At 39.0% G+C, this 26587-nt stretch overlaps 1 protein-coding gene and 5 non-coding genes across 6 annotated transcripts in view; 1 reads left to right on the forward strand and 5 right to left on the reverse strand.

Annotated features, from left to right (window-relative positions):
- LOC146318425 (cadherin-18-like) overlaps positions 1-19973 on the forward strand; it is a 72779-nt gene extending 52806 nt beyond the window's left edge. The window contains exons 4-7 of the mRNA XM_084732544.1: positions 1336-1523; positions 8306-8559; positions 18286-18422; positions 19891-19973. Of these exons, the coding sequence (XP_084588670.1) occupies positions 1336-1523; positions 8306-8559; positions 18286-18422; positions 19891-19973 (662 nt within the window). The remainder of the gene's footprint in view (positions 1-1335; positions 1524-8305; positions 8560-18285; positions 18423-19890) is intronic.
- Positions 13566-13638, reverse strand: trnar-ucg (transfer RNA arginine (anticodon UCG)). The gene has a single exon. It is a non-coding gene; the product is annotated as a tRNA-Arg (tRNA).
- On the reverse strand, positions 14003-14076 carry trnai-aau (transfer RNA isoleucine (anticodon AAU)). The gene has a single exon. It is a non-coding gene; the product is annotated as a tRNA-Ile (tRNA).
- trnai-aau (transfer RNA isoleucine (anticodon AAU)) lies at positions 14368-14441 on the reverse strand. The gene has a single exon. It is a non-coding gene; the product is annotated as a tRNA-Ile (tRNA).
- trnar-ucg (transfer RNA arginine (anticodon UCG)) lies at positions 16507-16579 on the reverse strand. The gene has a single exon. It is a non-coding gene; the product is annotated as a tRNA-Arg (tRNA).
- trnai-aau (transfer RNA isoleucine (anticodon AAU)) lies at positions 17212-17285 on the reverse strand. The gene has a single exon. It is a non-coding gene; the product is annotated as a tRNA-Ile (tRNA).
- Positions 19974-26587: the final 6614 nt, after the last annotated feature.

Here is a 26587-nt window from a genome sequence, read left to right on the forward strand (position 1 = left end):
ATTTTTACCTGTCACTTTAATTTTTAAAATGATAATAATTACATATTCAATAGCATTTACTTTTCATTCATTTTTAATTAATATTCAGTCCGAACAAGCTGAACAGAGAATCCACACCATACCTCTTTTATCAACACCATCATCGTTATTGGGCTTTTTGAAGAAACTTCAGCTGCTGACACTCAGCTGCCGTGACACTAGGTGCGTTTGAGATGATCCAGGCCTGCGCAGAATTGATCAGCGGTGATCGCCGCATAGTGCATGCTGGTTAGATTTGTGTCCGACTTGATCCTGACTTGCACTGACGTCATGCACACGTAGGCAACGATAACCTCACGAGATCGAGGCGGCCGCAGTTTGTAGAGCCAGATGCTGCAGCTGCTCTCCACCGACTGCAAACGCCTGGCTGTCACCTGATTGACAAGCTGACAGGCTCTGATTGGCTCCTAATTTTGACAACAAACACCACGTGTTGTATAAAATACTAATTTTCTGTATAATTGTAATATTTAATGCTGGACATATCAGTCTTCTGTTGTGCAATGAAGTTTTAATCTGTCAGCAAGCAGATATTTAGTGTCTGATAATAATAAAGGTTATATATATATGACTTATCAAAAGAACAGTTTAGTTCTTTACAAGGCAGATAAAAGAACAGATGTTACATGTGTCAAAAGGAGGATCTCTTCTATTTTAACTTCAATCAACGATCAAGAACACACTTTATTTCTTCAGCTATGATCATGATCTGCAGACTACAGGTAACCTACAGGTGATCTAACAGGATGTTCGTGTCTCTTCCTCTACTCTCTCGTAAGTCTGTTGAAAACTGTCCGACTTGACTGCAGCTTTTATTCTCCACCTCCTGCTGTGGACGCCTGATCTCGTCTGCTCTCCAGGCGAGGCGCAGTTCATCTCGAACATACCTAATAGCTAATTAATATGCTCACTCGCCACCAAGTGGTCAGGGGTGTGAATTGCAACCTGTCAAAATGACAGATGACCTTCAGATTTTTCCGTCACCGTTTTAAGAAACCAGTCAACGACGGAAAATATTCGGTTAACGCGTCAAGTCATTATTTTGATAAACATGTCGATAATTTGAGAGTTTTTCTTGCCACCTACTTTACTTGTTCTGCCTCTCAAATTTCGATGAAAAGCAAAGTATTTGCCTTAAAACGAGGTGTGTGAGGATAGATGGTATTTAACAGAAATATTTTGCTGAAATGCTGCGAAGCTCAGACATGCAGCTTAACACTACATTTAACTGGAAACAAGGCCTGCGATTAAAGGTTTGATGAAAAATCTGACTCTAATGTTGTGTGTCTGTTGCAGAGAGCTACCAGCTGTACGTGCCTGAGTTGGCTCCGATAGGGAAGGCGGTGGGTCGGATCAGAGCCAACGACGAAGATGAAGGGCAGAATGCTGAGATGACCTACAGCATCACTAACGCAGATGCAGCTGCCATCTTCGCCATCACCACTGATACTGACCGCAGGGAGGGGATCATCTCCCTCAAGCAGGTATGAATCACAGATCACGACACGCAGGCCGGCGCTAATGCTTATGTAAGGACGTAATGTGTTTCAAGTGTGAGCTGCGGCTTTGAGTGTGGCTGTGGGGGACGCTGCATCCGGCGAGAACAGGAGGAAGCTTTCTTCTTGAGCTTCTGCTTTCATTTAGTCTTTAAACAACTGTCGTGGCAGTCCACATCTCTGATGTATCATCCTCTGAAGACTCAGGGGTGTTTTTTTCTCATCAGGGTTGCCAGAAGGCAGCGGTTGTGGTTGCTGTAAGTCACATGGTGCACTGAACTGTCACTGCTTTTCAATCGGTTTTACATCAACATGCTGCTTTGTTTCATAGGGAAGAACTTCCCACAGTGTTATGAAAAACAAAAGATCCTGTAGGTCATTATAACTGAGTTAGTATCTCAAAATACTGACTTTGTAACTAATATGTCATTATTTTGACATATTTGTTAATATTTTTACATTCTATGTCATTATTTTTAGAGTCATACTACGTCATTATTTTGAGACATAGGTCAATATTTTTTGATGCAATGTATGATGCTATTATTTTTGTGCCCATACATCATAAGTAGAAAGTCCACAGGAGTCCAGTATGTCTTACACTGAAACTGCTTTAAAGTGATAGTTCACCCAAAAATGAAAATTTACTCAGTATCTTGTCACCCCTGTGCTGATGTGAGGATGGATGAAGATCTCCAGTTCACAAAACACTTTCAACAAAGAAGAAAACATCTGAGGACTTCGACATAGAAGACGAACATCATTTCTTTGCTGCAGCCGCGCCACTTGGGCGAGAGCCTGTGTACCCGAAAATTCTCTGACAATTTTCAGATTCAGAGTCATTAGATACAAAGACATTATTGTAAGATTCTACATCATTATTTTGATATGAGTAAATATTTTTTGATGCAGTGTCTTTTTTTCCCCACAAGATATTATTTTGAGACTTTTAGTCATTATTTTGAGATTTTGGGATTGAGTTGTCATCTTGCTACACACTTTCCCCATTTTCCCAAGTCATTATTTTGATAAATATGTCAATATTTGAGATAGTAAGTAATTTTTTTTAGATATGTCAATATTTCCAGATTCAAATCATTATTTTGAGACTCAAGTCATTATTTTTAGATACAAAGGCATTATTTTGGGATTCTAGATTATTATTTTGAGGTGTAAGTCAATATTTTGATACTATGTCATTGTTTTTAGATTTTAAGTCATTAGTCATCATTAGTATTTAGAGATTATTAGTCATTATTTTCAGATATAAGTCATTATCTTTAGATCCTAAGATATTATTTTGGGGTTCAAAGTCATTGTTTTGAAAAATTCATTATTTTGACAGATAAGTTATAACTTTTAGATACTAAGACATTTGGAATTCTGAGTCATTATTTTGATATATAAGTTATTATTTTCAGATATGAATTTGAGATACTAATGCATTATTTTAAGGTTTCTCATTATAATGACTTACAGGATGTTTTTTGCCAGGAGGCAGCCCTGCGTCATGCTGTAAGTCACATCACTAACAAACTAACCTGGGTTTTGTTAACCAACTTTTTGGCTAGCTAGGAAACACTGTCACATTTTGTAAAGGAATGGTCCTATAAAGCAGTTAAAGGATAATGTTTTTTTACCCTCCCTTTTATACTTACAGTTCCAGAGGACACTCAAATTTTAAAAAGAGTGTTGTGTCAGTTGGATTGGACAACTATTGAGCCGCTCATATTAGAGGCACCAGTGACAGTTTAATCAGGTGCAAGGGGCTGCAACATTACATTGTGCCTTCACAGTTTGAACACTTTTCATCTTCCTTTCAAACGCGCAGAAGTGAACTGTACAGGTAATGGAATTGGATGCGATCCAGCATGCATGGCTGATCCTCCCTGCTTCAGCCGGGCGGAGACGGTCGACTGTGTCTGATTTGCCTCTGCAGCCTTTGAACTGTGACAACAGGGAAGGCCGCGCTCAGCGGGAGCGAGCATTACTGTGTTTTTTTCTTTTCTTTTTTTTTTTTTTTGTCAGAGCCACAAGTTAAAAGTGGTTTTGATTTTCTTTGTACCTCTGGTCCAGACACTGAGAAACTTGTGAACAGAGGAAGGCTCCCAGCACAAGGGGAGGCCATAATTGTTTTTCCTTTTCTTTTTTCCCCCACTGTTTGAAGTATACTTTTGTCAGCATATTGTAACACCTTGTATTCTGGGGATTTCTAACTGTTTTTGTGAAGAATAATCAGCGGGTGTTCTTACACATTCATTACTGTGATTTTTTTTTTTTTAATGTGGGGGCCATTGACAACTGGTGAATCCCATGGCTAAAGACTATTGTATTTGTATTTAAGGTTATTGTGCATACAGACAGAACAATGGGCCTCATGCGAGAACAACCCATACAAACAGATTTGTTCTTACGGCTTCTTACTTAGGAGAACCTGACACATTCACTAATTTTCTCCTACTTTGAATTTGCTTTTAGGTACAAACACAGTTTAGACCTGTCATAAGAGTCATGTGCAATGAGGTTGCATATCTTTTTTACTTTTACTTTGAAGCAATTTTGAGATTGAAAGTATTTATTATTATTTGCATTTCAAAATGAAATCCATTTCTAAGTTTGTGATGACACTTTCCCACCAGGACACGCCTCCTCAGTCAGAGTGAGTGGCAAAATATCCTGCAACATGGCTGCCTTTAGTAGGAAACAGCAAAACTGGGAGTAAAGCAGTGGATTATCTGCTTAAATTGAAATGAGACTCCACAGTGATCCTGACAACTTACCAAACACACAGTGTTGTGTGTACATTGGCTACCTGTATGTTTACATGCACGCAATATTCCATGTTTTCCCCAATTATGAAAAGACAATGGACCTCATGCAAGAACATGAGACTTGTAAGTTAGCATAATTAACGCCCCAATTATACCGTATAAGGCTTTGCTTCCTGCCCCATACGTCAGGAAGTGTTCATTCATGAAAATGGGATTAAAAAGTAAGAAGAAGTTTATGAGTTCTGAGTGTGACTTCCTGTTTTCAGAGATCCATAAAGGGAAATCTGTCATTTTAACAGCGTCAGCAGTGGAATTAAGAGACCTGATAAAACAAAGAAATGGGAAAAACGAGGGCTGTTAATGCCGTGTTACCTGATGGTCGCACTGCCAATGAAATAAAGAGGACATGTCTCCATATAAAAATGACTTCAAAGAAAAAAAAGGGGGGACAAAAGATGACTGCAAGTACATCACAGAGACAGGAGAGAATATGTGAGCATTTTAGCCTGGACAGAGACTTCATAAATCTGACAGCAGGTAATAATATATCATTGAATGAATGACAGTCTAATAGGATAATGTCGACATAATTATGAAGTGTGATTTATTTTTCAAACTCAAAATGAAATATACAGTCATTAGTGAGAAACTTCAGTTTGGATTCCAGCAGACTGACTGTACACGACTCTATGAGGTCTGAAGCTTGTAAATTGTGTTTGTATCTGAAAGGAAATTCGAAATATGAGAAAACTGATGAATGTGATGAATTCTCTTAAATCAGTCGTACACACCATTAAAAAACAAATCTGTTTGTACAAGTGTACCTCATGCAGGGGGCCCAATATTCCTGCTAAGCTGTTTATAATGAAAATGAATATTCCTTTAATATTTCGTGTGTGTCACAAACTGCTGTAAAAATCCAAACTGAGGCCCATATTCTGAATTTGCTGTTTACATGTCCAAAGAATGCTCCTAAAACCAGAATAATACCAGTGCATACCACATACCTTAACCAGAATATACTCCGTCCAGAATATTCAACCAGAATATGCTGTTTACATGACCTTTATCAAATGTAGAATATTGTTATATTAGTACTAATTACTAAATTTTAGTGGAAAACTAGAGTGCATGTAAACATAGTCATTGACATGTGGCCAGGAATCCAATCCCATCCAATCCAAAGTATAACTGGATGCTATATATATATATAACATTAAAACACAATTGTAGAATAACACAATAAAAACAATAAAAGCAAAATACAAAAGCAACTCAATAAGAGCAGTGCAACCAAAATGTGTTTAAAGCTGGGATTTCAGAACAGGCAGTATACATTCATCTCATCTCATCTCATCTCGTTCCAGAATTTGGAGGATGCAACTGCAGCAGAATTAACATGATGAGGACACCAAAGGTGGTTGTATGTGGACACATCAGTGTACATATTTTAAGACATTAATGTAGAGACGTTCGCACGCAGCAGCATTGATGTTTGCTGTTACGTCCGGGTTCAGGACGCACGATGCGATGCACATTTGTAGAGCAAAAGGCTCAGTTACATGGACTTTAAATGAAAGATGCAAAAATAATTCAAGGTATAATTTTACTCATAATCCAGCACACCCATGTTTCAGTGCCTGGAGAAATCCATTTGCTTCTATTTTCTTTAGTATTTAGCAGTCTGTAAAAAAATCACTCTGATTTCTTGTTGAATCTAATTGTTCAGTCAATCACACAACAGCTCTTTACATTTTGAATTTCTTTTGTGTGTGTGTGTGTGTGTGTGTGTGTGTGTGTGTGTGTGTGTGTGTGTGTGTGTGTTTTCGTGGCATTCAAACTGGTCTTTTTGCCACTCAGTGGATGTGACCACAGTGACTCTGCATACTGCGATGTCCCTTGCAAACCTTCTATTACCATCACTGTCAGGTGTATTGGCTGTATCTTCAATATAGGTTTAAGAAGTCTGTGTGCAAGGGAACATTCTCTGTTGCAATTCCTGACAGTGCAACATTACCTATTATGACATTTGCATGATGTATTCTGTCACCTATTTCCTCTTGTTGAAGACATCGATCAGCTGCCAATGCAAGATGTTTTGCATGAATTGCTGAACACTTCCAGAAATTGCATCTGACATTATCATATTTGAAAAAAAGAGGACGAAAAATCAAAATAGATGTGATTTAGGGTGACAAGCTAAATCGCACCCTTCATTTAACACAACAAGGATGTGTGCATTTGCATGTGAAACAGCAAAAACTCTCAACTTTACAATTACATAGAGTGTGGCTGTGCTCTAATTATTTCACTCATGTGTTAGGGAGGTGTGGGTGGAGGCCAGCAGTCCTCTACAGCTCCATATCCACACACATAATGGCTGTTGTGGACAGGAGGTCGTGCCCTAATATTTGAAATGACCAGGCACGTCATCAGATCCCTGCAGAAGCTGAAGGAAAGTTAATTAGTTGCCAGCAATATTCAGTGTTAAACCAACTCCAAAACACGTGATATTTAGCTTCAGTGGTGGACTCAAGGATTTTAGGTGAAATAGGTGAAAGGTGAAATAGTTTTCAATAGTTCAAATAGTTTTAGACTAAAACAGTTTTATTATACAACAACAGCTAAATTGCTGTAATAAAAACACACAGGAACTATTGAACTATTTTATGGAAAGTAGAAGCCAAACCATTTTCTGGAATGTAGGGCAGCATATAAGCTACTGCATTGTGTATTTTTCCACTGGTAGGGCACCCTAAAGGGCACTTTACCACATTTTGTCCACTAGAAGGGCACTTTAGAGGACACTTTCCCGGACGGAGTGTCCATGTTTCAGGTGGTTTTCAGGTCGTAATGGTGTTTGACACTAAGACACTTTAAACACATTTTAAGGTGATTATTAGACTATTATTTAGACTTCAGGTCTATTTTTCAACAATATGCAAGTAAATGCAAGGTTGGTCCCAGTAAAAAGGCATTGGAAACATATTTTATCCACCCAAGTGGAGCAGCGTGTACTCCACAGCCCGAGATCAGCTCACTCTGCCTGGGTTTAATCCCACACTCCCTCCCTTCACTTTACCCAACAGCTGAGAAACAAGACATGGGAAGTTCAAGGTCTCTCAAGTTCTCTGCACATATGAGTGTCACAAGCTACAGTCCTACAGCTCCCCACAATGGTTGAACAATGCCATTTCACCAGTTACATTACACAAACTAAAAAAGCTTTCCAGATGATGAAAAATGACTGGACGAGCATCAACACTGAACTTCTCACCACTAAAGTTTCAGCCTCATTTAATCTTACTACTACTACCTCTACTGCTACTACTAATTAACTAACTTTTTCTGCAGGGTTTTATGGACAAACTACAAATTTATTGCCACTAGACAACTTTATTCCTAATACATTGCTTATTGCTAAGTCTTCTCTGATCACCAATGCCTGACTATACAGACTCTCTTCTGCTCATCCACACCCTCTGTGCACACACACTGCAGTGCTCCATTATATCAGGAATATTCACACATACGTAAAGGGAAAAGTCTACATTCCACAGTTTGGCTGCTCATTTGCAGTTGGAAATGTGTGAACGATATGGAGCCTACAGACAGATGCCTCAGTGTGGTGGAAACTGTTGTCATGTGAGTGTGATACTGAAGTGACATTTGCTGTCTCGACATGGGGTTAACACTTTTAAACCCCCCCCCCTGTTTTTTCTGGAGGTTCATATCAGAAGTGTCAGATTTCAATATTTTCCTTCTGCTCTATGATCCCTGGCTTGAACGTAATGAATGTTCTGAGAATCTTTCAGCCATCTTTCAAGTAAAAGGAAACATTAAACTGTCATCTGATCTGATCCATCATCATTACCTGAGTATAGGTGTGTGTTAATCATTAGTCTATGATGACTATAATCAAAATGTAATTTTCCATTTTATATGGTCATGAGTCATGTGTCCATGGTTGGATAACTGTGCTTTCTGTCTCGTCCCCAGCCTCTGAACTACGAGAAGAGAAAAGTTCACACATTGAACATCGAAGGGTCCAACACTTACCCAGACTCCCACTTCTCCCACCTGGGGCCATTTAAGGATTCCACATCACTGCGAGTCATAGTGGGCGATGTGGATGAGCCTCCCGTCTTCTCCATGGACTACTACATCATGGACGTGTATGAAAACTCGCCTGCTGGCACCCAGGTTGGCACGGTAACTGCCGTGGACCCTGATAGTACCAACAGCGCCGTCAGGTAAAAGAAACAGTCAATGATGTGATGTGTGTGTAGGTGTGTTTGTGTGTGTGTTGTGTGTGTAGTATTTGAGGTTCAGGTGTTCCAACAAGAAAATGCTGAGTAAAATGCTGTGTGAATGTAAATGCTGGAAAGTTAGTGCTAAACTCAGTGAAACCTGACACTCAAGAAGTAAAACTTCAGTCCAGATCTGCACAACTACAAAAACATTTTCAGCCTCACATATTTTACAGATCATATCCTATCTACATTAGATACTCACCAATCAGCATGGTAAAAAAAAAGTTCAGACATTTCAACAAAAGCACAGATGAAAAACAACTTTCACGTGTATTTTGATTGCTCTACATGTGAATGAAGTCCTGTGGCCAGGTCCAGCTAGTTCTTGTAATCCATGCTTTCTTTTTTTTTTCTCCACAAATGTTTTTGCTATGTTTACGTTGCCTCGTGTCTGAATGGTGCTATATAAATAAGGATGCCTTTGCCTTTTGCCTTGACTAAATTCTATTTAGAATATAGTCTCACACAACCAAACATCTCTCTACGGCATTCAGCGCTGGGGAAACGCCCTGCCTTGTTTGCATTTCTTTAAGCCAACCACAAACATCTTGGGTGGAGTGAAGCCCAGGATGAAGTGATGGTGCTGCTCCAAAATAGTGTAGAGGAGGAACTTGCTTTGGTGGAACATTTGCACATCAGGATGTAACTTCACGCGTTAAAATGACTACATACCTGCAAAAGAAGAGCTAACAGCTGTTAGCTTGTTTACATTCATACCATTAGCCTCCCAGGTGCTAATTTGATGTTTTCAGCATGTAGGTTAGAGCTTGGAGGCTGTTCTTCTTTCCTTGGGACTTTGAAAATGTAGATAGCGGACAATGCAATGCCGCTTGAAGCAAACAACCAATAGCAGGACTTATACCTGCAGTGTGCATCTGGTCAGTCAGACTATTTAGAATATATTCCCTTCTGATTTTGAGTGCAAATCAAAACATGTGGAAATGTATGGATTGTATTGCATGAATTTACAATGTGAAGAAAAGCAGCTTTCATCAGTGTGCAAACCTGGTCTTGTCTGTTGTGTTTGGTCAATATATTTATGTACTTTACTCCAACAATACCTCTGAAAACCTCCAACCCAGACTATATCATTAGAAAAATTTAAATGCTAAAAGTGTTTTAGATTGAGTTCAGCAGTGTGTAGCCAGTTCATACAGAATCAGATCATATGAACAATGTGTGTGCCGTATGATGACAGGTTGGGTTTCTACAAATGATTGTATAGTTTTGAATAAAGTGTTTCATTTTGCAAAAAAAACCCTTAGGTATTCTGCTACTTGTGTGTGACTGTATGAAATGAATAGTGTATAGTGTTTTGACAAAATGAGCCCTGTTTTCAAAATCATGCTTATAGTTTTTTTATGATTGCTTGAGCACAATTTTGAAGACAGGGCTCATTTTGTCAAAACGCTACACACAATTCATTCAAGCACACACCCAAGGAGCAGAACACCTCTGATTTTGTGCTCAATCTAAAACACAAACATGTCTGTTTTTGTAATGACCTAGTCTGGTTTTCATGTTTTAAGAGATGGTTTTGGTGTAAAATAGATGAACATATTGATAAAATACACATTACCAATACAACACACTGATGAAAAAATGTATTTCTGTTTCAGTCAATACACCCATGGATTTCCAAAGATTGCATTTTGCACTGAAAATCAAAGAACATATTCTAAATTGATTTTAAGGCTAAAACAGAGATGGCTAGAAAATCTGGATCTGGCCATAAGACTTCAGCTGAGGCTGTAGAGCAATCAAAATATGTAAAATGTCACAGAATGAGGCATTGTTTCAAACATCTAATGCTGGTACTAAAAGTAGTGATATAACACATATAGTAGCTACATTTTAAAGATTTTAGAGAAAAGTTGTTTTTCACTTATGCTCTTGTCAAAAAGTTTTTGTTGTTTGTACTGACACGTGATTGGTGAGTTAACAGTTAAGCTCTTAAGTGTCTGCACACCCGATGGCCAGGTTTGATCCAGTGGTTGTAGGTGAGGTATTTTGAAAGGTGGTGTTTTGAAAGGGCAAAAATCTGACATTGTGTTAGATTTCTGTGTCTAACATAGAGAAGTGTGTTTAGTGATGTGCAGTATTTTGCAAAAAGTGTGCTGCTGAGAATGCGCTTCATGTGCTGCGTCATACAGATCTGGAGGTTTTTCTCTTTCAGTGTCAGGTTTACTAACTGTCATTTTTAATTTTAGTGTGCAAGAGTAGAACACAGACATCCAATTCAGCACAGTCAGAGTGGAAAAGTCCACACAATAATTCATCTACTCTGCTAGCTAGCATTAGCTACCCAGCAGAAAAGACTGGACAAAGTAAAATGGAGTCTGTCCTCCAGCTCAGGGGCCAGAGTGTTACTGAGGATGGTTTACTGAATGGTGCTCTCTTCACTGTCAGCTTCATGCTTTAGTGGAGAACAGTTGTGTCTGGGGACAGCTCACTGAGGGGTGTGATGGAGCCAAAACTGAAACAAACGCAAAAAGCCCTTTTGATTCTGGCCCCACATTGGTCTTCTGGAACAGATCAGTGGCAAGGGCCAAAGAGGCATACAAAGGCTTTCTATCCGGAGCCCAGCAGCTGGCTGCACGGCCCCTGATAGACTCCTGACAACAGTGGCAGCGCTGCTGTGTTCTGATGGATTGGATGGACCGAACACTGTGACTGCTCTGAAGCCTACAGGGCCTCTTAATAGGTTGAAATCTGAGAGAAATGGGACTGTTACATGCTTTTATCTGTATTTCTTTCAACAGGGATACTGTATATAACAGTACCATGACTACTGGACATTCTATCTACAGAAAGCCAGTGGAAATGTGCAATGCTTTTCTTTAGCCATTTACTTTTGTATCTGCACCATATTGGAGCATTCAAGGTCTGATAGTAAACAACCATGAATAGACTTTAACGGTGAATACTGGATTTAGATTATTAGTCATAGATTTTCTTGCTTTTTTTTTTTTTCTTGTTCTTGCTACTGTACACATTGTATTCTTAGATAAATAGTTCAAGTGAATCAGTTTCTGCTGTAAAAAACAGAAATTGCAGAATCTAGCCAAATAATTGTATTCATTAATCCTACCCACCATCAACATTTACAATCACAGTCATTTTCTGTCTATTAGGCAGTAACAACATTGCCTATTGTGGAAATACTTACAAAAAGTTACAAAAGCTACAAAATGACAGAACAGAACATAACAGGAGGGGCATAACTTTCTGCTGATGCTTGTGCATTCATCAGTTCCTCCAGGACCTTGTGACATTGCGATCAATCTCATGCAAATTCAATCAATCACTGTCTGTTCTGCACAACCTTGCAATTTTGTCTAAACTCCACAACTTTCGCACAAATTTGACCAATCATTGTTGCATCCTACAAGTTCGACTAATCATAGCAGTCCACAGCAGCAATTTATATTGTTTTACTTGGTCAATACTGAAAAGAACACAAGATTTGTCATTGTCATTAGCATTTAGCACTGCACTGTGCAGTTTCTTTAAATATAACTTTGTGCTGAGTTGGAGCTCCAAAAAATTACTGAGAACTCTCAGAACAGAGTACAATTTTATTCTCCTTCCTTTGATTTTATAATGAATTATACAAAAAAATGCAACTTTTTTGTTCAATTTTCTCTTTGTTCCACAATTTCATAAAAAATGGATTTGAAACAAACACTGGATCACAGCAGGAAAAGGCATCTAAACATTGGAACATTCATTCGTTAATTTTCTGTAACCGCTTATTCCGTAAGGGTTGCAGGCTGCTGGAGCCTATCTGGGCGAGAAGCGGGGTTCACCCTGGACAAGTTGCCAGTTCATCGCAGGGCTGACACATAGACAGACAACCACTCACATTCACACCTACAGGCAATTTAGAGTCACCAATTAACCTAGCATGCATGTCTTTGGACTGTGGGAGGAAGTCGGAGAACCCGGAGAGAACCCATGCAGACATGGGGAGAACATGCAAACTCCGCACAGAAAAGCCCTGCACCAGCCAAGGAGCTGGGGGATCAAACTCAGAACCTTCTTGTTGTGAGGCAGCAGTGCTAACTGCTGCACCACCGTGCCGCCCATTCCAGAGTATAATGACATTGGAACATGTATCACATTATTTTGAGAAAAGCTGCTGTGGAATCAGGCGTTTTAGGCCACAACAATCCTTAAAAAAAAAGCTCACAAAATCCTGTTGGGACTGATTTACTGAGAGCAAACAGCAGAACTACAAGGCGACTGAGTCATCACAGCTGAGTTGTTAAAAGTGTGTGTAGGTTGCTGAAGAATCTTCGAAAATAAATGAATCCTGAACATACATGATCATTAGAAACTCCAAAAGTTTTTGAACATTACATTTCTTACATTGTTTAACTTTTAAGGTTTGGGGACACCAGAAAAGAATTAAGACTAATTCTGCTTTGTGAACTGGCCCTGGTCCCATTCCATAATGTTCATTATTCATTACAACAAAAGTATTTGTTTACACTCAGTTTTGTTTTTTGGTTTTGTTTGTCAGACTGTAATTGAATTTGTTCTGAAACTGATCAGTGACAGAACAGAAACAGTGGATCACTTTTGGGTGCAGGTGTGATCTCCTTCCAGGTTGGCACCACGCTCTTATCTGAGTTAACCAAGAACTTGTTTTTCCATTTGATGTGGAATGCTTAGATTATAGAGAGGTCACTTCTTTAGTGATTTCAGGATGACACTGGAGAAAACTTGATTTCGTAAAAGATTTATAATTGGCCAGTATGAGGGTTGAACACATGACCTCAGCACTATTAGCACCATGCTCTGACCAGCCTGCTTTTATTGCCAGATTTAATCAACCTTCTGTGGAAACATACAGCCATTTTTTTTTTTGCATTGTGTAGAAGGAATAGCCTTGTATTGGCCTGTACTAATCACTGTGGCCCTTCCTGTTCGGCCGGAGTTTTCAACCACGAAGGCACTCGAACCCTCAATCTTCTGATCCGAAGTCAGACGCCTTGTCCATTAGGCCACGTGGTCACACAAGCCACCATTTTTTACTTTTTTTATGACTTAATATTTCTTACAATATTTGCTTTAGAATTAATCAGGAACAGAAAAATATCCATGTTGGATGCTGCTTGCAGGTTGACATTACACTCCACCTGTCTAAATTAATCAGAAAGTTGTTCCAGAATTAAACCAGGACAGAAAAAAAGGATCTGTTTTGGACCATTGGTCCAGGGTGATCACCTCTGAGTTTGGTATCACTCCATGACCCCATTTTGCCATGATGACACACACAGACAGACAGGAAATAGCTTATAGTGCACTGCAAGTCATGTTTCTGTTGCATACAGCAGGAGGACATCAGAGACACATTCATCTGTTTGATGACTTTTAGTGGCCAGTATGGGGGTTGAACCCATGACCTCAACATTATTAGCACCATGCTCTGACCAGCTGAGCTAACTGGCCTGTTCTAGAGTATTCTTTTCATAAAATTTGGTTCAGAATGAATGAGTGCTGTAACCAAAAACAATAGCTCCGACTTTGAGTCAGGTGTGATCACCTTGCAGGTGAACAGCATGCTGACTTGCTTTGCTTGTGAGAGTTGGTAGATTCAGTGCTCACATTCTCCATAATTTTTGTGTCTGCAAAACTCTGTCTTTACTCAGTGGTGCTATTGCAATACCTTAAAATGTAGTGCAGTAACCTCTCATATGAGCAACAGCTGCAAGACACATTACTTTGTTAAATTTCTGTCTCTGGCCAGTATGGGGATTGAACCCATGACCTTGGCGTTATTAGCACCACGCTCTGACCAGCTGAGCTAACCGGCCTGCTTTTTCACAGTTTTCATGATGTTTGTTGCCAGAATTAGTCAGACATGCTTGCAGGTTAGCTTCTGTGAAGGGGAATTAGTGTAAATGCTAGACCGCTGGCTTTGCATGTGAGAGTTAGTGGAACCAAAAGCCTGCATTTTCCCCAATATTTAGCTCTGCAAATAATTACTCACAGAATCTTTTTTTACATTGTGCACAAGGAACAATTGTATATTGTGTTCACTCAAGTCTGGCTGTAGCTTTTAACCACAAAGGGACTTGAACTCTCAACTTTCTCATCCAAAAGCCAACACTTTGTCCATTAGACCATGTGGTCACACAGGTGTTGTTTTTTGTTGCATTCAGCTTTTGGCATCACATTTGTGATGATTACACAGAGATAGGAAACAGCTTGGTAATAACTAGGTTGAGACCATTAACTTGGTATTAGCTTCTGTGGAGGGGAATTAGCTTCAGTGGTAGACAACTCACTCTGCATGTGAGAGCCGGTAGAATCAATGCCCACTTTCTCTATAATATTTGTCCCTGCAGAGCAAAATTTTTATTTAAGTACCCCGAAACATAAGTGTATTGCACTACAACAGCCCTTTTCTTTTTGCTTTGTGCACAATGTATAGTCATATATCAACACAAATCAGTCACCTTGTTCACTCAAGTCAGGCTGGAGCTTTCAACCACAAAGGGACTTAAGGTACTGATCCCAAAACAAACTCCGTGTCAATTAGGCCATATCGTTCCACAGTTGTGATGTAGTAGCTTTTGTTGCAAGGCATCTGGCATTTTTTCACAAAATCAGTTCCAGAATGAATGAGGGACAGAACCAAAGACCATGGATCCTTTTTGGATCCAGAACCCAGTTGCATAAAACCACTTTTAAGGTTGTTTAAGGTGTCCTATAAATTTCCATCTAAGGATGCCTTAGGAAAAAAATGAGGTGCATAAAGTGACCATAAGGATTTCCTCAGGATGTTGCAAGGGACATCTCTTAAACGTCTAAGTGTTTTACCCTAACTACTTAAGAACTCTCTCATGCATTAGTAGAAGGACTTTAACAACCATTTTCCTCAGAAAACTTTAAAAGACCCATAACAGTCCTTTAAACTTGAAACGATTTGTGGAATTTATGGTGACTGAGGATGGAGGCAAAGGAACCAAGAAACATTTTTCAGGACATGGACAATCCACTGGACACTATGAGCGATGCTAGCAACTAGACAGAGGGTATAGATTTGATGTTTGCACTAGCAGCTTTGTAGCTAGATAAGCAAATGTTACCATAACATTAACTTTACCTTAGCTATATTGTTGTGCTGCCCTGCCTCTTGCCCAGTGTCAGCTGGGATAGGCTCCAGCCCCCCGCGACCCTTCCAGAATAAGCGGTTACAGAAAATAAATGAATGAATATTGTTGTGTTGAAACTCACTTGCCCCATGACTATGATAACTACTCCACTACTTCCGGTGCTCAGATGACACCCATACTTGAACACAGTCTACATTTTGATGTCAGCTATACACCTGGGAAGCTTTGTGACTGCAGCTTTCACGGTTGTGATGTTATCGTACCAACAAAACAGATAATAGTTTAAATTGTCAAGCATTTGCTTGTTGCACTTACTATTCATTAGAGCAGGAAGACATTAATGAAGACACTGGATTTGTTAAATGCCTAAAGCTGGCCAGCAAAAACTCAATAAATCCATACTGGATGTTTTGTCAGGTGTGATCTCTTTCTCTTTTTGATCTCAAAAAACCAAGATGTTCACTTACAGTTAATCCAGGATGGAAGAAAGAACAATGGCTCTATTTTGGATCATCAGTCAGGGTCAAGCACATCCCAGCATTAGTGTCTATTGAGGGACATTTGCTTGAATTGTAGACTGCTGGCTTTTAATGCGACAGTGGGTACAATCAACACCCAGATTCTTCATAATATTTGGCCCTGCAGAGCAAAATTCCTTTGTTAAGTCAGGACCAATCCATGACAGGCGAAGTCACATCATTATTTGTATTGTAAACAAGTTAAAGGCAATCATGGATCCACCAAGTCAGGCTGGAGTTTTCAACCACGAAGGGACTCGAACCCTCAATCTTCTGATCCGAAGTCAGACGCCTTGTCCATTAGGCCACGTGGTCACAAAAAACTATCTTATGTTTACATTTTTTGTTATGTGTACAACAAAAATTGTTCAAGGACGACTCAGTGACAGAACAAAAACAATGGATCCTTTTTGGAAGATTAGCCGGGTGTGATATCTTTTCAGGCTGGCACCATGCTCTATCTCATGTCACCAAAAAGTTGTTCAAGAATTAAACCAAGAAAGAACAAAGGCTGTATTTTAGATTTTAAGTCTGAGCTTGGTGTTATTTGGAATGGAATTTTCCCAAATTGTTGCTCATGCAAGCAAGAGCAAGACACTTTCTTAACTTCCTTCACTTTCTTAATTTCCTCTTACTGGCCAGAGTTGCTCCAGAATTAATCAGAAACAGAACAAAAAACAAGACTGGGTCCATACTGGACGTTTAGTCAGATCTCTTTTCCATCCAGATTCACCCCCCACTCATCTAAGTTACCCAAAAAGTCGTTCCTGAATTATCCCAGAGCAGAAGAAAGACCAATGTTGAACATTGAGTTTGGATGCTGAATCAGGTGAGATCACCTTCAAGTTCTGTGCCATTGGATAGGTAATAGCTTTAATTGTAGAACACTCGCTTTTCATAGTAGCAGCAAGACAGGAGACAACTTTGATTTTCTAAATTACTATGACTGGCCAGTATGGGGATTGAACCCATGACCTTGGCGTGATTAGCACCACGCTCTGACCAGCTGAGCTAACCGGCCTGTTACATCTTTTTTCCTCACCAAATGTGTTCCAGAGTTAATCTTAGATAGAGGAAAAACTCAGTAGATTCACATTGGATGTTTCATCATGTGTGATCTCTTTCCAGGTTTGCAATATTCTCTACCCATCTCAGTAAACCAAAGCATTCACCCACAATTAAGGCAGGATGGATGAAAGAACAATGACTCTATTTTGGATCATCAGTCAGGGGTGATCACAATCCCAGCTTGGGATCACTGGATTTTTCTTGGACGTTTAGTCAGGTGTTACCCCCTTGTCCACTAGCTTCTGTGTTGGAACATTTGCTTAAGTGGTAGACTGCTGGCTTTGAATGGGATAGTTAGTGGGACTAATGCAAAAGAATCTTTATTAACTTAGAGCTAATCTCAAAAATACATTTCAAAGATGGACCATTCCCACAATATTGTTTGCATTGTGCACAATCATGGATGCATTATGTTCCTTCAAGTCAGGCTGGAACTTTTAACCACAAAGGGACTCAAACCCTCAAACCCATACACAAAAGTTTTAACTTTTTTCCCAACTTAATGTTCTTGATTACCCTTTTGGATGTTTAATCAAAACAAAAAGTTGTTCCAGAATTAAAACTGGACAATAGAAAGAACAATGGGCCTCATACAAGAACCACTTGTACAGACACTTTTGTTTTTAAGTATTTTGTACAAGTGATTGAGGAGAGCTTGATGCTTTCACCAGTTTTCTGGTATTTTTAATTTTCTCATAGTATGAAAACAGTTCATCACACAAGTTACGTAAGTGGTAGGGTATAAAAAGTTGTGACGTTTCAATGTCTGCATTGACATATTAAATTTGAATCAGAATGATTTGTCAGTTGTTGAAAGATAGTTGATTGTTGAGGAAAACCATGAGAAAATACGAAGGTACAGGCAAGGACCTTGGTCTCTGCAGAGTCAATGCATTATTTTTTGGAGAAAATGCATAGTTTGCCTTTAAACTCCATGTCCTTCTGTATCACAGGTACTTCATAGAAAATGAAGAGGAAAGACCTTTGTCTTTCACCATCGGGGTCAACAGCGGCATCATCAGGACGACTCAGGTTCTGGACCGGGAGGAGACGGCGTGGCATAACATCACTGTGATGGCTGCAGAGGTTGGTAAGTTCACAGCAACAGCAGACCAGATCAGACTGTCTGCTATCTGTTCTCCTACATAGCCATCCATCAGCATGACATCCATTTATTTGTCCCTCCAGGCACCGATCCAAAAGCAATCTATATATCCAACCATCCATCCATCCATCCTCCACTGCATGTGTACATAAGGCAACCATGAGCACTTACACAGTACCACTGAATGTACTCTTTCCTGGGAGGGTTGCACTTCCAACTTGTCATGACATCTATAGATCTCTGGAGGTTAAATGTACTTATTTTAAGTTCTTGTGGACTTGAAAGCCTGCCCATCATACTGAAGCGTGTACTTCAAGATTAACGAAGAACTAGAAACACAGTCAGTGTCTCAGTCTTCTTTACTGATGTATAACTGACTGTGAAACTTTGCCTGGGGAAGTGTAAACACAGGCTCTTCTTGGTCTGAATGCTGTGAATCATTTCATCAGATTTCAAGGAAAATCTGCCCTGGTGTCAGACACTTAGAGTAACTACACTGAAACAATCAGTCTTCTCTCTCATGGTCTTGTTTGCTTATGTAGGTCATAGAGAGGCATCAGTATTAAATTGAGACTGTTTCATAACCATAAACACTCTTTATAGTATATTTAACACTGGTGCATCAAGCATATTGGCATATGTTGTTTGTTGATTAGAAAAATGGGTAAAATATGCTTTTATTCTCCAACACTTTAGAAGATTTCTTTATATATTTACAATGAGTTACTGGTAGCACCATTGCCAGCAAGTTGATGTATTTTGTTTTACAGTAAAATACTGTAACTGTACTGTAATGTAATCTACAGTATATAAAGCAATACTGTATTACTATCATACATTCTTTTCCTGTATTTTGTATTTTATTATTAATTAATTAATTATTAATCTATTCCAACTATTAAAAACATTTTCAGGATTTTTTCAATAATGTTTTCACAACCTTAAAATTTATGAATACTGATGGACAGACAGTATAAGAGAGAAGCAGTGAAAAGAGAATTCTGTAGCAAAACAAAAATTCCAAAAATTTAAAGTTGCAAAACCTGTATTATTATTGCAAATACTTAGTGCAAAGTCTATCAATCACAGGGATGTCCTCCTCAGGGTACAGAGACAAATCGATCCCACTAGTAGTACAGAGCTGTAAGAAATCATGTTAAAATTGATTTCCTGATGATGTATTGGCCAATATACCACTGTGTATTTCATATAGTCCAGCCAGAGGGGAACCCTGAGGGCCTTCTAGGCCTTCAGTGAAGGTCTAACATATCAGTATTTCAAATGTATTTAAATATATTATATTTGATTTCTTTCAATTCATTATAAGGCTATTGTTTTCTAATTCTAATTTATACCTCATTGTCTATCAACTTTGCTTCAGAAATGAAAGGGCTAATGTCCTGAAAACAGCAAAATAAAGTTACTGAATCAGATTTTTTGTTTTTGTCTCTAGGCAGAGAAAGGTTAGAGCTGGCTCACTCATTGGTTAAGACTTCATCACTGGGACAGAAGGTCACAGCCTGCGTGTTTGTTTAGAGAGTGACAGCTGAATTAATTAACCAATCACATTTTGATTTACAGTGGGTGGGACCAAAAATAATCCTCTTAGACCTTCCTGAAGGACAGAGATTTTTTGCTCTAGACAAAGTAGAAAAGACCAACACTGTTGCTAGGTGGCTAACCTGATAGCGCTGCCTTTTCCAAGGCAAACTTTCACAGTGTAGCAGAGGATCTGTAAAGGACTGTGTTATTCAGGAGACTGAAATTGCGCTCATCCCCGAGTCTGTTAGAAAACAATTTTCAGACACTTGAATCTTCTTTTTTAAAGCTTCTTCCAACAGTGCAGCACAGCAGACAGAGCTGTGTTGGTAGATGAAAATAATAGAATTGGAGATCTCTGTTACATGTAACTCTGTGTGTGGTACTGAAACAGAGAAATAAGAATGATTTAAAGAATATCAAACACAAACTGAATTATCCAAACAATAATAACTAAGTACATGGCAATTATCTACTGTTTAATATGAAAACTGTTCAAAAAGCAGGACTTATTCTGCTATCATTGTGTGGTGTTTGCTGCCCTCTACTGGGTTTTTTGTATGTGGCAACTACAATCTACAAACACATTTCACAAGCTACCTGCTGTCTGCAGTTTATTCCAGCAAAATTCTTTTCCATTTAGCTGCAGTTTTAGTGTGTCTTGCTAAGTTTTGGCCAAACTGAAGTCCCAGCTCTAATCATCACGGTTTGTCACAGACTCCAACATTACATCTAGTTTAGTAAAAATCATGAGCCAAGTTCACACAAATCATCACACACAAAGTAAAACAAAACTCATCCAAAACACAAGCTTTGATTTGGTTGAAATAAAATTTTAGCTAACTCACAGTTAGTTGTGAAAATGTTAGGAGAGGAGTGAGAGGAAGGTCAGCCATCAGAAAGGCAGCAGGGTGAAACATCAGACAGAGACAAAATATTTTCACATCTCTGTGAAATAATGGTTTATTTTGACCAAACCAGGATTTTCACAGTAAAATCAAGATTTGTTAATGTCACTGTACTTTTTTTGAGAGGTTAGCCACTTGCTATGCACACTTAACTTACTAGGTTAGCTAGAAAATGACTCAGCGTGGGAGGAGAGTGCTAAAATCGAAGTCTCATCCCACACAAAAAAATATGCTGAGGTACATTAGACCATAAAACCTCAAAACTTCAGGATAAAAGTTTGTATGAAAAAATATATAACAAGCTGTACTCACCAAACTTCACCTTGTTGCAAAACAGTCACGTTATCTGCCGCCAGTATTCCAACACTTTTAATCTAGATCCAGATTTAGATCTCGATTTAATCAGAATTATACAGTTAGGATTAAATCTTAAATTGGGGCATTACAAAACCATCAGATGTGATCCTGATCCCACAAAACTGGGATATGGATTTGTTAATCTAATCCTATCCAATTACTTTCTTTTTTTCCTTTTCTTTTCTAATCTCAGTCTGTATTAATATTTCTGTTGTTGTTGCCTTTTTTTCTGTGAAACTCCAAGTAGATGACTGTGACTACCACTGGCAGCACTACACACACTTTCAATGAGAGATGCTCTAGTGAGCCATTTTTTTGATAAGGGTCTTTTGATCAACAAAGACAGTACTATACTGACAAAACAGTGTTTAATATTTTTATCCAACAACAACAATACTAATAATAATGCCTCTCCAAACATATTCACATGTCTGTGTTAATGAAATGTTACTTTGAATAACAGATGGAGGCCGATTCAAAGACTGCAAGTCTACATTCTGTAATTCTGAACTTGTGGTATCTGGATCAAAATGATCTGATCTGATCTGAGAATTATTTGAAAAAACAGAACAAAATCTATAAGATCAGTTTTATCTGGGATTGCAAGAAAAGTGATTCAAAATCTCTATAATTCTGATCTAAATTAAATAATTTGAAAAACTGGCCCTAGGAGTGGGTTGCACCAACTAATCTTTACTGCACCTGACCCTAACTGCTAGGTTAGTAAGACAGGTCTTTAGAATGAACTTTACCCGGGATTTACACCAGGCACGCCTGCGCTGTGGTTTTGCTCCGTCATGCATGCGACTTCAATTTCCACCAGCAGCGTTTTAGAAGCGTTTCAGCAGCGGAGCGTTTTGCCCGTGTTTACTTGCTCTGATTTTGTTGATTAAGTCCTCTTTCCTTGCTCTTTGTGCTTCTACCATGGATAAGCAGGCTACGTAGTTAAATTGTTTATTTTCTGTCTGTCTTTATGATCGCGAGTCTGCACGGGGTCTTTTATTTTGAAAATCAACCAGATTCTTCCATTTTCCATGCCTGACTTCCTGCCCGTTCGACCAGCTCTGTGCCAATTGACGCGCCATCCATCGAAAATAGACTCGCTGCGTATTCTCCACAGAGCGGAGCGCCGAGCTGCTTCTGGGACACTGCTTCTGGTGTAAATGCCGGGTTAGGTCATTTGGACCAAGCAGACTTAAGCCTAGTCTTAACTATGCCCAGTCTTAGCGATTTGTTTTCATGTGAATGTGTGTTGCTATGATACAGTTTAACAATTTTCCACTGACTTGCTACTATGTAATCATTAGTGGCAGCTTTAAATATGGAGGATCAGAGAAAGAGAAAGGGAAGCTTCACGGACATAGAGATCTGAAAAAGAATTGAGCTGTACAGTTGACACAGAGTCACGCTGAATGCCAAACAATTATTACCAACAAGAAGACACAGTTTGTCTGGAGAGAAATAACAAGGGCAGTTAATGATTGCATTTAATAATTGTTTGGACTTGGGCTGAGTGCGAACTCCAAAAGAAATGGAAAAACTCTTGAGCAAAGCCAAGGACATTTCTCTGAAAACTCACCAGACCTTCAGGGGCTCCTCAGCTCCTCATCGTTGTATATGTCCAATGGATTGCTTCTGTCCCTAATCACTGTCCCACGTCTAAAAGCCCGCTTGTTCTACAGCCAATAAATGAGGCACACCATTGTGTTAAAAGTTGCAGTTACTATGAGCCGTTACCATAGAGGCGGCCTAGAGGAAGGCTTAAGCCTGGTTGGTGCAACAGGCGTAACTGTGAGGTTGGATGAAGAATGCAAAGTTACAACCGTCTTAGCTTAAGACCAAGAATAAGTCCTGTTGGTTCAACCCACCCCTGGTGTTGAATTTGGCTTTTTACAGTAATTTATTTTATTATTACCATGACATATTACAGCACGGCTGCAGCAAAGTTACAACAACCCTAAAACATACTATAAACTATTCCTGCCTAATCAAAATTACCCAGAATGCAATACAAACTAAGGTATTTTACTGTAATAAAAAAAATGTGACATTGTACTATAGGTTTTTACAGTACTGTTCTGCTTAATCAACAGAGACATCTAATATTACATGTTATTCTTGGTACTGATACTCAAGTTATACTGCAAATGAAATTTTTAGATTCTACTCAGCTACACTGTTGTAGCTTTAAAACCTGACTGTTAACTGTGTTGAGCTCTGCTTTCTGTTCCACAGAAAAAGACAGTTGTTTTCACATAGAATTCTGTATTTGTCAGTCTGAAGAAAAATGCAGACAGGTTTGACAGAAAATCATCCACATATCCAGTCTGCAACTGCTTAAAAAGTCTATAAATGTGCTTCAACCGTTTCAGCCAGTGCAGATAAATTTCTTCATGGATTACATTTCCATTTGTCTTTGAAGCTTTGCATGACCTCAAAAACAAATTGCATGGAAGATTAAGGACATTTTTAGAAGGCTACTTAACTCTGTGAATTTCTGTGGAATACCCTTTAAGACATATTTAGTGATCTGACAGGACCTCTGCCTAGATGAGATTGTGTGTGTGCTGAAGGCATCTGAGGAATAGTCCATCAGTCCTCTCTTCTTGATCCTCCTCTCTCATTTCTCTCCAGCCGATGCTTATCTTGCCAATTACCCTTTCTCCTAGCCTTTACTGCACAATAGTGTGAGTAATGGACTGAGCGGGGGCATTCATAAATGCCAGGCGCCTCAGTCACCCTGATGCTCAGTCTCTGGGGATTAATCTTAGAGCCAAACCTCCAGTGCAGGAGGGACACCTACCACATCATTTAAGAATTAAAGATGATACTCCTGCATGTCTCTGCTCACGTGAACCAGAGGGAAATTAATCTCAATACTGTGATTTGTCTTAAGGAGAGCAGTGTATAATCAGTGGGAAATTAAAAGCCATCATCCTTTATTTACAGTCAGTTTTTTGTCTGATGTGACATGCTGATGTCAGAGACAGAGAGTCTTCACTTTTCTAGAGTGGTGCCGGCTTACAGGCAGAGACAGAAAGGACAGAAAAGACACGTTCATAACTCAGGTGGTATCTTTTTATTGTAAATTCTGTAGAGATGTTTCAGCACATCCTGCCTTCTTCGGGATAAAAAGCATCTGACCAACAGTTATTGGTTTGATTCAGGGCATGCCATTGAAACTGTGATCTCTTACAAAAAAGACCCCTCTCACAATTGTGTGGATTTGTCTCCCATAAAGGGGCAGAATTAAGCATTAGTTAAGTAAAGTCCCCGTTAAATGGCTAGTGGAGTTCTTATTATCCACCAGGCATAAACTGGGAGGGGATCATGTAATGATGTAATCACTTCTGTGTGTGTGATGACTGGACCTGCATCTTATTCGAGCTAATCTCAAATACTACTAGACCAGTACACCTTTTTTTGCGTGTGTACATTCATGATCATAGGTGCTACCTATGGGGGAAGCATTGGGGTTTATGCCCTCCAAAGTTGAAGCTGGGGATTCAGCGACCTCCCAGTCTTGGAGCAAAGCAAGAAAAAATAGTTATGAAATTGCCTTAGAGTAAAAAAAATTTAATTTGCATTTGAAAGGACCACGAATGAAGTCATAGCAATGTGCTATATTTAATTTACATGATGAGGCTGAGTGTGTGTTTTTTTGTTCTTATGTGTTCTTATCAGCCAAGCACACCAAGTACTATTATTAACTCTTTAACAAGCACAAAGCGCCATGAATTCAAAACACCTCTGATCATTAATGCACTTAATACAGTAACGTGTGGCTCTTCCATCTAAATTAGACACAGAGCACGATGTCTGCCACCAGCTTTGTGTAGAAATACTGAAAATTATTAAAGAATGAAGACACAAATTGTTTGCTGCACTGGAGGGAATTAAATATGCTGGACTGAGGTTTGCTGCATTTGGAATCTCAGATAAAATTCCAAGTGAAGCTTCAAGAGCACTGGATTTTATATTTTATCCATAATCTGTTTGGGTGAAATACTGCAGCATCTGATAGATTTACCTTCAGCTGTTGGCTGTGGTACATGATGCGAGTCCTCCGCTGCACTCAGCAGCAGCCTCTGAACGCAAACAGAATATGGAATCTGTCTCAGCTCAATAGAACGACTTTGAAAACACCATATTACTTGTTTCAACAAGTTTTGTTCGTTTAACATATTATGAATTGTAAAATATCACTTCCTGGTTCCTTCCACTTTCACTTCCTTGGCTGTTCAGTCAGACAGTGACAGATCACAGGCAATAAACCACATTTCTGTGGTAAAGGTCAAGCTGCATGCACCATATGCAGTCGTTCATTATAATGTTGATTAATGTTGAAATGATGTTCTTCTCCCTCAATAATAATGATTAATACTACCAGATAAAACACTGAAGTGGTCATGTTTGGAACCCACATACATGTGTATAGAGAGCTCCTGTTCCCAGGATAGAAAATGTGTCATTTTCAGGAAGAATAGGCCTTCTCATCTCTACATCTCACCATCTAACATTACGTAGGCTGGAATGTTTTTCCCCGTCCAATATTTATCTCAAGTTGGTGCCCATGTACATGACTGTATGCTGAAGGACCTCTGTGATTCAGAAGACTTGAAAAACCTTTTTTGTGTGTGACTTTTATGCCTTTATGTTTTTAATGCACTATGTTTTCAGGTCATCAAACTCTTGTGAATGCAATATCTAAAGAAAGCCTTGAGGGAGTTTCTTCAAACTTGACCCAAATGTTCACTTGGACTCAAAGATGAACTGATTCAATTTTTGTAGTCAAAGGTCACTGTCAGCTCACTGAACGCATTTGTGGCCATAACTCAAGATTTCATGCGCTAATGATGACAAAATTACACACATTCTAACAGAATAAAATGAAAAGGTCAAAGGTCAAATTCACTGTGATATCATAATGTTCAACTCTCTAACAGTCCTCTGTCCTCCTCTAAAAATAGTCTCTAAATGAAGACAGCATATATCTGATTGGAAAGTATTCTGCAGAATCACACGTGTATAGTGAGAACTTCCATTTTGTAAAAAAAAAAAAATGCGTACCCCAGATCGGGGTACAAAAAGGGTTGAATGCAGGTATTGTTTGACTGGAGAAGATTTAATATTACATGCTACTGGATCATTTCTGTCACTACATTAAAGGCAGTGTGTTGCCACACTTGGGGGTCCCCCCCCCCGAGGGCACATAGAGCCACTGCAGGGAAGGGAGAAACTCTGATTTACCATTTACACCACCCTTTTTTTTATTGTAAGGTCAGATACTGGTGTATAGGTGACATATAGCATAATACAAATGTAAATAAAACATCAATGTTGACT

Source organism: Lutjanus erythropterus, chromosome 12 (assembly GCF_056507025.1).
Source record: "Lutjanus erythropterus isolate fLutEry1 chromosome 12, fLutEry1.hap2, whole genome shotgun sequence".
Taxonomy (NCBI): Eukaryota; Metazoa; Chordata; class Actinopteri; order Lutjaniformes; family Lutjanidae; genus Lutjanus; species Lutjanus erythropterus.